The 15699-nt window shown below is 42.7% G+C and overlaps 1 protein-coding gene across 1 annotated transcript in view; it reads right to left on the bottom strand.

Annotated features, from left to right (window-relative positions):
• Nucleotides 1-8424, bottom strand: part of LOC112232479 (reelin-like) — a 288334-nt gene extending 279910 nt beyond the window's left edge. Inside the window, exon 1 of the mRNA XM_042323405.1 lies at nt 7851-8424. Coding sequence (XP_042179339.1) covers nt 7851-8097 — 247 coding nt within the window. The 5' untranslated portion in view covers nt 8098-8424. The remainder of the gene's footprint in view (nt 1-7850) is intronic.
• Nucleotides 8425-15699: the final 7275 nt, after the last annotated feature.

Below are 15699 nucleotides of genomic sequence, written 5' to 3'. Positions count from 1 at the left end.
ATGAAAATTAGCCGATTAATCGGTATCGGCTTTTTTTGGTCCTCCAATAATTGGTTTCGGCGTTGAAAAATCATAATCGGTCGACTTCTAGTACTATAACTATTTGCACATCATTACAACACTGTATATAGACATAATATGACATTTGAAATGTATTTATTCTTTTGGAACTTTTGTGAGTGTAGTATTTACTGTTCACTTTTTATTGTTTATTTCACTTTTGTTTATCCGTTTCACTTGCTTTGGCAATGTAAACATATGTTTCCCATGCCAATATAGCTCCTTGAATTGAATTAAACAGAGAATATGTGTCACAGGAGAGAGTTCTATTAAACCATTAAACCATTAAGGCCGCCTTCCTTCTTCTCCCTCCTCCCACCCTAAACTAGCCAGAGCCGTCTGCGGCTGAAAATTAGGCCAGTCTCCTGTCCTTGTGTATCGGTTCACTGACTGACTTCCTGGCGCCCTGTTTAGACAAAGGCAGCGTTTTCTCTTTCACTGCTTCTTTAAAAGCACACACACTCGTTGACCGGTCATGCTGGACTTCCAAAATGACATGTCGTACTGCGGGACATTAGACATCTCCAAAATTATTGGAGAGGAATGTTCGAGGTGAGGGACTTCTCTTCAAAATCAGCTGAGAAGGAGGTAATGACAGGCAATCAATCGGGGAAAGACTAATTGAGAAAGATTTCAGTCTGAGTTCCTAAAATGTAATCTGTCTTGTCCGGTTTCGTGACATCATCAGCGTCTCCTCCGACACTTGACCTGTCAGAGTGTCGGAGGTCTGTCAAGTGTCTCGCCTTTGACCTCTCTGTGTCTTGCTGTGTGTTTGACAGCATTGTTTATTCAGTAGAAAGACAGTTAATAGGCTGGATATTGACGTTTAGGAATCAGATAATAGACCCTGCTGCTTGCCTCCAGTCTCAAAGATGTCCCTCTCTGTTTCACACGTTGTTGTTGTGGTCGCCTTCGAATGAAGAGATCATGGGTCAGTGAATCTCCATTTACAGTGCTTCTTAATCTAGGACTAGGCATAATATGTGTTCAGGAAACTGCCGCCAAATTGCCCCCAATCCTATCTGAGGTTGTAGTATCTGGCTGGTATTAGTCAACATAGGACCTCTGCAAAATAATGGACTACTGCGCAAATAGCAGACTCCAAATAACAGTGTAATTCAGTATTTCCAAATCAGATATGCTATCGTTGTGGAAGGTTGACGGTATAGGCTATTTGCAGGGTGAATTTATCACTAGGTCACCATTAGGCGACAGTGTCTAAATCTCCTTGAAATGTTGATTGTTTCTCTGTGATTCTCCAACTATTAACATATGAAAGGGCCCATTAGGGGAGAGCATGTTACTATCTTCAGATTAGCAATGGTCATTTTGGCCCGTGATGTTGTTGACTGGTTTGCTAAACAGCTCTCCCTTTTCTCTCTCTCCCTCTATAGCTTTCTACCCTCATTCTCCACAGACTCTCTATGTCTCTCTCTTTCTCTCCCTCTCACTTTCCACCCACCCATCCTCTCTCCCCCTCTCCCCTTTCCTCTTTCTATCTCTCCCTCTCTCTCGCTTTCTCCCCCTCCTCTCTGTCTGTCTCTCCCCTCTCCCCCTCTCTCTAAACAGTGTTCTGTCATTTAGCAATGCTGCACTGCTGCTTCCCATTGAGTGGCTGAGCGTTGTTTGGATTTCTATAGTGGAGAAGAACAATGAAGTCTGGTCTGTTGCATACACACAAGTGCACACACACTATGAGCATGGTCTGTGAGAGCCAGTGTACCTGTGCGTGACTGCCACAGCAGGGGAGTGTGTGTGAGTGGCTCTCACACCGTGCTCCACTCTGACCCAACCAGCCCCAAACCAGCATCACACAAATGAACTCACAAATACATTTGTATGTATGCAAATGATAATACACACACTCTAAAGCTATGCAAACACTACAATCACACTCTCCCACAGATTAGATTCAAATACACATGTATTACACATACAGTACAGTACAAATGGAACGGCACACAAAGCCAAGCAATAATACAGTAGCACTTCAAAATACTGGAGCAGTCAATAAAATAGATCCCAGCTTTGACCCGAAATACAAACATCACAAAGCTAAGATTCACAAATTCAAATGAAAATGCATAAATTACCACCACGCACACAATGGCACACAGTCAATCCCTCATTCCCCTTCTTTCAATTCAATTCAATTCAAGGGCTTTATTGGCATGGGAAACATGTGTTAACATTGCCAAAGCAAGTGAGGTAGATAATATATAATCTTTATATATATATATATATATATATTTATATATATATATATATATATATCTTTCACCCTTTCCTGTTCTCTCTCTCCCTCTAGCTCCCTTCTTCTAGTGAATCCCCATTCACTTCCCAAGGACACCACTCTGCCATTCCATTCCCTCCACCATCCTGCCTTTTCCATCCCTCTCCATTGTTCTTTCACAATATTCAGCCTCAAGTAAGATGCCCTCTCATCACCCTGCGAATTGGAATTCAATATGCTGTATTGGCATGACCATGAAATATCAGTAGACTGTCTATAGTCCCTCTTCCTTTTCCCCTCTCGATCTCTCAAATTCCAAATTAACTTGAAAGTGATGGATCAATGTTGACAAAGCAATGCAATACAAAATAATTACGGAATATAAAAGGAATTAGTGTCAAATGGATGCTTTACAATTCCTCTTTCTCCCTCTCTCCCACTTTCTTTCTCCCCCTATATCCCCCTCTCCATCACTCTACCTCTACCTCCCTGAATGTGGGTGTTGTTCTTCTGTGAGAGAATGAACAGGTTGGTGTGTGTGAGTCAGAGAGGATTAAAACAGTACAACATAGGCAGGAGAACAGCACTCTGCTCCATCTGAGCGTTGCCTGGCTTTCTGTTATCTATGTTTAGAAACAGAACTCTGGATTCTTTATCCTCACTCTCCCTCTCACAAAGACACTGCTGTCTTTCAGTGGAAAAATACGACTTGGATGGGGACGTGACTTGGAGCTGTGCAACAGGCACAATAATCAGCACAGTGAAAAATGGCTTTGAAAAGAAAGAGAGAGAAAAAGTATCTTCAAGATGACTTAAATAAAGAGATGTTTCCTGGATGGAGTGGGCCAAGAGGGTCAGGCCCCAATGTCTCTAAATGGCAAGGCTGTGTTCACTGAGCCTCTCTCTCTCTCTCTCTCTCTCTCTCTCTGTTTCTTTCACTCTTTCTCTTTTTTCACTTTTTCTTCAGCAGTATCTCGATCACTCCACTTAGTCTCTAAAAACGGCCTTATCTTATGAGGTGAGAGTAGAGATCGAGAGCTCAGGTGAGAAAAACAATTAGGGCCTGCTATTCTGAATTTCAGCCATGCAGGATCCTCCCCCGTGACCGTGGAGCATTAACAGATGAAGCATATTCCTTAAATGAGCACCTAAACACCTAAAGCTTAACAGCAGCCGTTACAATAGGACATGGTGCTGCTACTAGACTGGCTAAAGGATTAACTGTAATTAATGAATGTGTGGGGGGGACTGCTTGTCTCTCGCTCTCTCTCCTTCTCTCCCTCTCACTGTCTCCCTCGCTCACCATGGCCAGTATCGCTCATGTCTCCTCTCCTCAAAAGCACATGCAGCAGCCCCCTTTAGAAGACAAAACCAACAGCAACGGTTCCTCTTTTGATTAGAAACTGGCATCAAGAGACAGCATTACAAAAGGCAAAAGTGAAGAGAGCAAATGTAACAAAATAACATGATGCAGGCAGAAAAAAGTCCTTGTTTACTGAGACAAACTTCGCCCCTCTTCCTCCTCTCCCCTTCTCTCCCATCCCCCTCCCTCTCTTGCCCAGCCAGCTGTCTATACACCTGCTCTCGCTCTCTTTCTGTTTCTCTCCGTCATTCTAACTTTCTCTCTAATTCCCCTTCTCTTTCCCCTTCTCTCCCTCTCTCTCTCTCTCCCTCTCTCTCTCCCTCTCTCTCTCTCTCTCTCTCTCTCCTTCCTTATCTCCCTCATCTTCTACTATCTCTCCTCTGCTCTTCTAGTGCCATATCTCCTTATATGGAACCAGAAGACTGGTGTGTGCGACTGGTGGGGGGACCGTGTGTGTGTGTGCGCAAATTATCCTAATTGCACAAGGGCTATCCAGCCTGTCACTATTTCACTCCCCATTATCCTCCCATCTCCGTGGCTTACCACTCTCTCCAAATCCAGGTTCTACCCCCAATGAGCTGTCATAATATGCCTAAACATGGGATAGATATAAAAAAAAGTGAGAGCAGCACTAAAACCCAGTAATTTCCCATACCAACCCCCGTCCTCATACCCCCATATCTGATCAGCTCAATCCAGCTCTGTCATTAAATCACTGTCATCTTCCCACTACCCCTACCACAGCCTCAGTTTATTTAAACCTCCACCCCCCCTTCCTCCCTGTGCCCAACCGTATCACATTTCTAATGCTAATGCTCTCTCTCTCTCACTCACTCACTGACTCACTCACTCACTCACTCACTCACTCACTCACTCACACACACACACACTCACTCACACACTCACACACTCACACACTCACTCACACACTCACACACTCACACACTCACACACTCACACACTCACTCACACACTCACACACACACTCACACACTCACTCACACACTCACACACACACACACACACAACCCAGGCATTGGTTTAAAGGTGCTTCCCTGAAGGGCTCAGCCTGAGCTACACTGTTATTTTCATGCCCAGGATAAACGTCTCTCTTTATATACACTACTCACTACTGTTCTTTTTCTGCTCTTCTTTTCTCCTTCTCTGTATCTATTGCTCTCTTCCACTTCTGCATATTAACCCATATGAAATTCCAGATTGTTGTTTTTTTTACAGCTAACTAATTGAGAACATTGGTCTTACGAACAAAACATTCTACGCTTACGAAATATGTATTCTATCGTTGGTATGTTGAAGAACTAAGAGAGATAACAGTATACAAAATGTTAATACATCCAGAGATAGAGATTTAAGTGTCTGGGACGAATGGGCTAGCTAACATGTACTGTATAGGAATGTCTCTTCGTCTTTCTCTCTCGTTTTTTCTCTCTCCCTCTCGCTCCCCCTCCATCCCTCTTTTTATCTCTCTCGCTCTCTCTCTGGGTCATCATCCTCCCGGTTAAGTGGACTCTGGCCAGTGTGAGTGACTGGGTGATGCCGAAACACACACACTGGTGGCACCTTAATTGGGGAAGACAGGAGTAGTAATGGCTCTAACAGAATAAATGGAATAGTTTCAAACACATCATTCACTCCATTCCAGACATTATTATGAACCATACTCCCCTCACCAGCTTCCTGTGACACACACAGAGACACACATACACACAGTTCTAAGGTCACTACCTGTTTTCCTGTCTGGAACATATGTCATGCAGACAGCGTACCGGAGTGCAGGTGTGGGAACGGTGAAATCACTATAAACATTTTCTCTCTGTTTCTCTCTTCTGTTATTTCATCTTATTTATGTCAGTGTGGATCTAGCTGATCTATTCTCTTGCTCCATCTCTTTCCCTCTTTCTTTTCCCTCCCTCGCTTCTCGGTCTCTCTCATTCAGCGTGTGTGATCTCTTTTTCCATTAGTTAGTTTCTCCTGAGGATATAACGCCACCTACACACATTGAGCATGGGGCAGCCGGATCACACAACACAGAACATAAATACCAGCAGAGTTGCAGCTAGCTCAGAACAGAAAAACTACTTCACTCAGCATCAATACTTGTTACAGTTACATAAATGGCAGTTTATATCCATACACCACACAAACACACACGTCACAACAGCTCCACAATGTGAAAGCAAACCTTGTTAAACAGGTACTGAGAAACACACAGCATGAAGTACATACTGTACAACAACCTGAAAGAGTCTATTTAGTATATAGTGTTTAAGGATTTAATAAAACATTTTCTCCAAAAATATTTTGTTCGATTTCCATGAATAAAACAGCAAAGGGGACAAATAAAGACCAAAAACAATATAACAAAACCATAAGGATTCAGAATAAATGTTCAGTCAACACAAACAGTTCCTTCAGAAAGTATTCACACCCCTTGACTTTTTTACCATTTTGTTGTGTTAAAAAGTGGGATTCAAATGAATATAATTGTCATCTTTTGTCAACAATCTACACAAAGTGAACAAATGCATATTAGAATCACCTTTGGCAGTGATTACAGGTGTGTCTTTCTGGGTAAGTCTCTAAGAGCTTTGCACACCTGGATTGTACATTAATTACCCATTATTCTTTAAAAAATTCTTCAAGCTCTCTCAAGTTAATTGTTGATCATTGCCAGACAGCTATTTTCAAGCGTTGCCATAGATTTCCAAGCCGATTTATGCCAAAACTGTAACTAGGCCACTCAGGAACATTCAAAGTCATCTTTGTAAGTAAGTCCAGTGTATAATTGGCATTGCGTTTTAGGTTATTGTCCTCCCGAAAGGTGAATTTTTCTCCCAGTTTGTTTTGTAAAGCAGACTGAACCAGGTTTTCCTCTAGGACTTTGCTGAACTCTATTCCTTTTCTTTTAATCCTAAGAAAACTCCCTAGTCCTTGCCGATGACAATCATACCCATAACATGATGCAGCCACCACCATGCACATAATGCTTTGCATAAAAATATATATACATATTCTTTGCCACATTTTTGCAGTATTACTTTAGTGCGTTATTGCAAACAGGAAGCATGTATTGGAATATTTTTACTCTGTACAGGCTTCCTTCTTTTCACTAATTTAGGTTAGTATTGTGGGGTAACGACAATGTTGTTGATCCATCCTCAGTTTACTCCTATCACTGCCATTTAACTCTGTAAGTGGTTTAAAATTACCATTGGCCTCATGGTGAAATCCCTTAGCGGTTTCCTTCCTCACCGCCAACTGAGTTAAGAAGGACACCTGTATCTTTGTAGAGACTAGGTGTATTGATACACCATCCAAAGTGTAACTAATAATGGTCTTTGTCGTTGAATCTGTGTTTGTAATTCACTGCTCGACTGAGAGACCTTACAGATAATTGTATGTTTGGGTTACAGAGATGAATAGTCATTCAAAAATCATGTTAAACACCATTGTTGCACACAGAGTTTGTCCATGACACCTATTATCTGAATAGTTAGGCACATTTTTACTCCTGAAGCTATTTAGGCTTGCCATAAAGGGATTGAATACTTATATACGCAAGACATTTCAGCTTTACATTTTTTATTAATTTGTGAACAAAAATCTAAAAACATAATTCCACTTTGACGTTATGGGGTATTTTGTGTAGATCAGTGACACAAAATAGAATTGTAATAAAGGTTATATTCAAGCTGTGACACAGCAAAATGTGGGAAAAGTCAAGGGGTGTAAATACTTTCTGAAGGCACTGTATCTATAACAGAGCTTGTGGCAACTACCACCTAAATACAGCCAACCATCAAGTGATCCCTCTCAGTCCATCTGTGTGATGGGAACATGCCCCACATTTTTTAGCAATTGGAGCAAAGAAAATCTGCTTAAAAACAACTCTAATTATATACCATAGATAGGAAATAGTTGTTTATCTCTTACCTTAATAAAGACAATGGTTGATATCAGTGATGCAAAATATGTATCAAACACAACACAAGCAGTCTCCTCAGAATGCACATGCACGCACACACACACACACACACGCACACGCACACGCACACGCACACACACACACACACACACACACACACACACACACACACACACACACACACACACACACACACACACACACACACACACACAGCTGGGTGTAGGTAGAATAGTCAGTGCACTCACCTTGGTACTCCTGTCCAGGGGTGTAGGCAGTGGGGTTCCCAGCGATCTGTAGGGTGAGGAGCACCTCTCCCCCTCCCTCGGCTACCCCGGACCCCTCCAGCTCCCCATGGTGGGTACACAGGAAGAAGAAGGGGTTGAAGCGGGGGTAGAAGCCTGCTGCTGGGGGGCTCCCCAAATCCACACCGGTCCCCAACACCAGGGCCAGCAGGGCACAGCCGAGGGCACCCCAGACAGAGGCCCATGCCATCACCCTGAAAAACGACGGAATGAGGAAGAGAGGGATGAAGAAGAAGAGGGAGAGTGGTGGTGTGTGGAGAAAGGTAGTCACAGGTAGAGTTCCAGTAAGATATCTTGAGGGCTAGAGTCCACACTTGGTCGACTTGGATAGAGAAAGTCTGGTTCTGGGTTCTGAAAACAGTGTGTGTAAATATGTGTGTGTGTGGTTGGTTATAAGCAGACTGAACTGTAGCACTCCGTTTCTCTCCTCTGTTCCGCCTTTTCTCTCTTCTCTCTTCCTTCCACTCTGTGGGAGTTCAGAGCTAGTCTTTGCTGTCCTGTTCCGCGGTTTAAATACCTCCCCTTCACCCACCCCTCCCTCCCTCCCTCTCTCTTTCAGACCCAGGCGTGCTGTACGCTCTCTGTGAGCCGGCCTCCCTCCCAATTCCTCTCTCATCCAGCTCTCTCCTCCCTCTTTTTCTGTCAGTCATTCTATCACTCTGTTTCTCTCTCTCCAGCTCACTATCTCTCTATCCCCAGCTCCCTCTAGCCCACTGTATCACTCCACTCAGGACCCTTCCACCCCTCTCTCTCTCCAGAGACCTTAGCTGTCTTATCTCTCTTCATCTGTTGGTTTCTTTATCCCCACCATGGGCATAGAGAGAGAGATCCTAGCTTATTCACACTTCCCTTTGTCTTTTTCCCCATCCACCACCCAGCCTGTCTCCTCCTCTTCTCCTCTACCACCTAGTATCACACCTCCCTCTCCTCCTTTTTCTCTTCCCTCTCTCTCTCAGCTCTCCATCTCACTTAGTCCCCCTCCCCTCTGCCTGTCTTCATACTAACCCCTTCTCTCTACATATGTCTCCTTGTCTCTGTCTCCTCAGCTACGTATTTTTACCCAATTCCAAGTATTTTGTTTTTCCTCCTCTTCTCTCATTGCTTTTTTTATGGGGTTTCCTTCAGAATCTCCTTTTCCATCCGATTCTCCAACTTTCTCTTTCTTCACTGTCAGAGCCCAGCCAGCTTCTGCTTTCTCCCTTCTTTCCCTTTCTCTCTCTCTCCCTATTTCACTCTCCCTCCCCCTGTTCTCTGGTCTAGACTAACTCCCCACTGTAGAGCAGACACCAGAGCCGATAATTCTGTTTTCACCCCGTATGTCTCTATAGCCCGGCTTCCAAATCATAGCTTAGTATTTCCCTCTCTCTTTCTGTATACTATCTCTCTCTTTCTCACTCTCCCTCTTCCTGGAATAAACAAAAACAGCATGGAGCTACTCCTCCTACCTCTCGTCCACACACTATCTCCATCTGTTTCTCTCTCTCTCTCTCTCCATTCTACAACAAGTACCGCTTCAATGACTTACAAAAACAATGCATCTTTCTCCAGAGCCAACACAGTGCATTATACATACACTTACCGCCTTACATCTCTGTAACACAACTCAAAACTAAATAAACAACATTAAAGCAGACTAAACCAATAATAATTTTCAAAAGCGGTCTTTAGACCTCCGACGCTGGTGAGTGGTGAGCCAATGCTCTGCACTGATCTGATCTGTCTCTCTCTACTCAGCCGTGTGTGTGTGTCTGCTGTCTCTCTCCTCAGCCAGTATGTTTGTGGTTTTGTGGTTAAACTCCGGTACAGACATAAGCAGCAGCCTAGCATGCTGAGCGAGCTCCAACACACACACACACACACACACACACACACACACACACACTGCTGACCTGCTCGCGAAGCAGCAAGCAAAAGCTTAGCCTTCCCAACAGATGCTTGAACAAACTTAAGTCTGGGTCAAATACACATATATCAAACATAAACACACTATAGAAAATCCCCTGCTGCTGTTTCTCCACTCCCTGCTTTTACTGTGAGAGCAGTGCTGTTATTTTGGGCCTGAGTGATGGAGGACAGACAGACTGCTGTTCCTGCTGTCAGGAAGTAGAACTCTGGTGGCCCTCTGACCCTTCTGTCATGGAGCACTGGGTACACCACACATACACATTATGCAAACATGGATACAGTAAAGACAATCAAGACAGTATTTTTCTAATGCACATCTGGGCCCTAAAACTATGCCAAATGACTTAAACACCTCTCTAAATCACTGTAAGGATGGGAATTGGATGTTCATCATTGATTACTCATGCCTGACCTGTGTCTATCAATTAACAGTCTCACGTGAACTAATAGAGATGATGGGCTGCTGAGCTCTGTATGCTGTATAGTGTCCAAGTTGTATCTCTCTTATAGAGATGATGGTCCACTCTCTGAACCCTCCAAACGGTGCTTTACACTACCAATGAAAATATATACAGTATATAAGTGAGCTACTACATGGGTGGTTCAGTCAGTCAGTCAGTCTGCAGGGACTGGAGAGAGGTTCTGTGGCTATCACAACTCCTCTTCTGCTGTGTGTGTGTGGACAACTTCCCCCTCCCCCGTCCGTCCGTCTCCTTATTAGGCTTAATTAAGCTTGTTTAATTAATCTGAGAGTTTAAGTCGCTGCAGAGATGAGAGAGAGAGAGAGAGAAAATAAAGATCTTGGAGAGACTGCAGAACTCAATGTGCTTGCTTTGATAGTGAAATTACAGTCAGGTTCAAAATGATTGTCACCTTAATAAAGATGAGCAAAAAAGTATACCATTTCTCAGGGAAACAGATTTTGTTTAAATAAAGAAACATTTTGAAATAGGACTACCCCTGTTTTCAATACTTCAGAACACATTCCCTTTCTCTTTCCCTCCCTCACTCTTCCTTTCTTTCTCATTGCAAAATGTTGATTTTGTGGTCAATTAACCATTTATTTGAGGATTTTGATGTGTGTTGGGATTACTGTCTTGCTGGAAAACCCACTTGTGGTCAAATTTCAGCCTCCTGGCAGAGGCAACCAGGATTAACCTTTCTAGCGCTAGCGGAACCCCTCGACAACGTTCCGCTGAAAAGGCAGCGGGCGAAATTCAAAAATATTTTTCAGAAATATGTAACCTTCACACATTAACAAGTCCAATACAGCAAATGAAAGATACACTTCTTGTTAATCTACCCATCGTGTCTGATTTAAAAAATGCTTTACAGCGAAAGCACAACATATGATTATGTGAGATCACCGCCAAGTTAAAACAACACACAGCCAAAGATAGGAGTCACAAAAAGCAGAAATATAGATAAAATGAATCACTAACCTTTGATGATCTTCATCAGATGACACTCATGGGACATCATGTTCCAAAACATCCGATGATTTTGCAGAAATACTCATAATAAACATCGACAAAAGATACAAGTGTTATTCACAGAATTAAAGATACACTTCTCCTTAATGCAACCGCTGTGTCAAATTTTTTTTAAACTTTACGGAAGAAGCATAATCTGAGAACGGCGCTCAGAGCCCAATCCAGCAAGAGAAATAGCCGCCATTTTGGAGTCAACAGAAGTTAGAAATAACCCAATAAATATTCACTTACCTTAGATGATCTTCATCAGAAGGCACTCCCAGGAATCCCAGTTCGACAATAAATGACTGATTTGTTCCATAAAGTTCCATAAGTCCATAATTGATGTCCAAATAGCCACTTGTTGCTAGCGTGTTCAGCCCAGTAATCCATCTTCATGAGGCGCGAGCACTACGTCCAGACAAAAACTCGAAAAAGTTCCGTTACAGGTCATAGAAACAAGTCAAACGATGTATGGAATCAATCTTTAGGATGTTTTTAACATAAAACATCATTAATGTTCCAACTGGAGAATTCCTATGTCTGAAGAAAAGCACTGGAACGAGAGGTAACTCTGTCAGGAGCACGCGTCACGAGCTGACAGAGTTACCTCAAACAGGTCTCATGAGCCCCTCCTTTATAGTAGAATCCTCAAACCAGTTTCTAAAGACGGTTGACATCTAGTGGAAGCCGTAGGAAGTGCAACATAACCAATATCCCACTCTATCATCAATAGGGACTGAGTTGAAAAACTACAAACCTCAGATATCCCACTTCCTGGTTGGATTTTTCTCAGGTTTTCGCCTGCCATGTGAGTTCTGTTATACTCACAGACATAATTCATACAGTTTTAGAAACTTCAGTGTTTTCTATCCAATACTAATAATAATATGCATATATTAGCATCTGGGACAGAGTAGGAGGCAATTCACTCTGGGCACGCTATTCATCCAAAAGAGAAAATGCTGCTCCCTATCCCAAAAATGTTTTAACATCAAAGATTCACCATCATATTTTACAGTAGGTATAAGGTTCATATGCATCAGGCCAAAGAGCTCTATTTTCACGTCATTTGACCATAGCACCAGTTCTAATCTCAGTGATGGGTGTGGCGTCGACAAAACACATGCATATGCAGAAAATAACCTCATATACAGATTTACTACTTAAGTCATACCACAGATTCTCAATTGGATTGAGGTCGTGGCTTTGACTAGGCCATTCCAAGACATTTAAATGTTTCCCCTTAAACCACTCGAGTGTTGCTTTAGCAATATGCTTAGGGTCATTGTACTGATGGAAGATGAACCTCCATCCCAGACGCAAATCTCTGGAAGACTGAAAAAGGTTTCCCTCAAGAATTTCCCTCTATTTAGTGCCATCCATCATTCCTTCAATTCTGACCAGTTTCCCAGACCCTGCCAATGAAAACATCCCCACAGCATGATGCTGCCACCATGCTTCACGGTGGGGATGAGGTTCTCAGGGTTATAAGAAGTTTTGTGTTTGCGCCAGACATAGCGTTTTCCTTGATGGCCAAAAAGCTCAATTTTAGTCTCATCTGACCAGAGTACCTTCTTCCATGTGTTTGGGAGTCTCCCACATGCCTTTTGGTGAACACCAAACATGCTTACTTATTTTTTTCTTTAAGCAATGGCTTTTTTTCTGGCCACTCTTCTGTAAAGCCCATCTCTGTGGAGTGTACGGCTTAAAGTGGTCCTATGGACAGATATTCCAATCTCCTCTGTGGAGCTTTGCAGCTCCTTCATGGTTATCTTTGGTCTCTTTTTTGCCTCTCTGATTAATGCCCCCATTGCCTGGTCCGTGAGTTTTGGTGGATGGCCCTCTCTTGGCAGGTTTGTTCTGGTGCCATATTCTTTCCATTTTTTAATAATCGATTTAATAGGATGTTAAAAGTTTCAGATATTTTTTTATAACCCAACCCTGATCTGTACTTCTCCACAACTTTGTCCCTGACCTGTTTGGAGCTCCTTGGTCTTCATAGTGCCGCTTGCTTGGTGGTGCCTCTTGCTTAGTGGTGTTGCAGACTCTGGGGTCTTTCAGAACAGGTGTGTATATACTGAGATCATGTGACAGATCATGTGACACTTAGATTGCACACAGGTGGACTTTATTTAATTTATTATGTGACTTCTGAAGGTAATTGGCTGCACCAGATCTTATTTAGGGGCTTCAGCAAAGGGGGTCTTACATATGCACGCACCACTTTTCAGTTTTACATTTTTATAATTTTTTGAAACAAGTAATTTTTTCATTTCACTTCACCAATTTGGAATATTTTGTGTATGTCCATTACATGAAATCCAAATAAAAATACATTTAAATTACAGGTTGTAATGCAACAAAATAGGAAAAATGCCAAGGGGGGTGATTACTTTTCCATGGCACTGTAATAGAACTAAGGTTATGTTCATAAAAACCAAGACTCTTCCCAGAGCTGGCCGCCGGGCCAAACTGAGCAATCGGGGGAGAAGGGTTTTGATCAGAGCTCCAGAGTTCCTCTGTGGAGATGGGTGAACCTTCCAGAAGGACAACCATCTCTGCAGCACTCCACCAATCAGGACATTAGGGTGTTGTGGCCAGACGGAAGTCCATCATCAGTAAAAGGAACATGACAGCCTGCTTGGAGTTTGCCAAAAGGCACCTAAAGGACTCTCAGACCATGAGAAACAAGATTTTCTGGTCTGATGAAACCACGCTTGAACTCTTAGCCATTTAAGTTCACCTAACCTGTCACTTAAATTATCCTAACCTTGTTTGTTAGTTCACCTAATCGCTATCGAAAAATTATCCCCGTAATTCTCATTTTTTGTTAAGGCACAACAAGCAGCCTGGTCTCAGAGAAAGACATGTACTACTATACATCCACCAAGTGATTTGATAAGTAACATCATCCAATTTGTATGCTATTGTACAACCAGGTAAGATTTATGATACTATACTTCCAGTAATGTGTATGATATTGTACGACCGCTATTTAATTCATAATGTAACCTAACGTAACATATCATACTTAATGGAGCCACAAAGATTTACCCACAGAATACTACAAATTGTGCTGAGACCACGTTGGTGCCAGACGTGCTGCTACGCCTATTCCCCAGTGGAACAGCATTCTCTCCCAGTCTGTATAGCAGAACACAATGCCTGACAACAGCTCATATTAGAGGATGGAGCAGAGAGAGAGATGTGTTTCCTTTTCTGTCATTCAGAGGTTATAGAGGACGTGTTTTTTTGGTGCTTTTTTTGTTTTTAATAGATGTGGCGGTTTCTGTCTGTGTTTGACTCCAACTATGCATATAGTACTTTACTCTCACATGCTTTTTTGCACTCGTTGTCATCTAGATTCATAGAAGAAGAGGAGGTGGAGAAGGAGGAGGAGGAGGAAGAAGTGAAGGAGGAAGAGGAAGGGGGTCTGTCAACTTGTTGCCAGCCAGCTGAAAACTCCCAGCAAGTCAAAGGGTCTGGTAATGGTTTCCTTTTAGACAAGAAACAAAACATGTACGTAGAGGACGAGGTCAGCCGTTAGAAGTAGTAGTTACTTTATTGTCTCAGATGGGAAAATGACTCTAATGGATACTGACTGTAATGTCCTTGAGTTACACTGACTGAAACACTGAAGCTCTTGTTTCTCTGCATTCTTCTCCTTTACTTTCTCATCCATCCCTCCTTAAGTACCACCTCCCTCCATTATTTGGTTGCATGGGGATGTGTGAAGGAGAATTGAGGAGGATTGTCTGTCGAGTTTCAAGGAATTCTCTCTTCTTTCTCTATCTACTATATCTATCCTTATCTCTCTCCCTCTCTCTTTTTTTCCCCTCTCCCGCTGGTGTCCTCTCTTCACCCTACACCGCCACCCCCTCCTCCTTTCTCTTTTCATTTATTTTATCTCTTGCCTTTGTTTCTGCATGGCGGCAGAGAGTCACAGTCCCACATCCCTCAGCCATATTACAGTATCGTCTGGAGCGCAGAGGCATTCTGGACAGAATGCAGCGGAAGTGTTGCGCTGTGCGAAGAGAGGGATGCACCCCTGAGCAACGCACTCCATTATTCTGTTGTCGGAACTCAATAAGAACTATGACTCACAGCTGATGAAATATACATCACTTCTAAATGGTACCACAAGAAAGCTCTCTTTCTCAGCACAGTACTGTGTGTCGCTTGTTGGATTCTGAAACACACATGGTTAACTCCAGTTAAAGAAGATGACATGTACCCTGAGAGGAGGTCCACAGCTTTACGTCATTCTCTTTTGTCCTTGCACCCAGTGGTTTTTCTTAAATAATATGTATTTTTATTCATTTCAAATACTATATGAGCCTCTTTTTGTGTGTATCAATATAGAAATGTTTGTGGTCATATGCACATCCTTAAAAACATAGGTGCTGGGCTAA

The sequence above is a fragment of the Oncorhynchus tshawytscha genome, linkage group LG06 (assembly GCF_018296145.1).
Source record: "Oncorhynchus tshawytscha isolate Ot180627B linkage group LG06, Otsh_v2.0, whole genome shotgun sequence".
Taxonomy (NCBI): Eukaryota; Metazoa; Chordata; class Actinopteri; order Salmoniformes; family Salmonidae; genus Oncorhynchus; species Oncorhynchus tshawytscha.
Note: the sequence above shows the minus strand (reverse complement) of the source record. Positions and strands in the feature narration are given on the sequence as shown.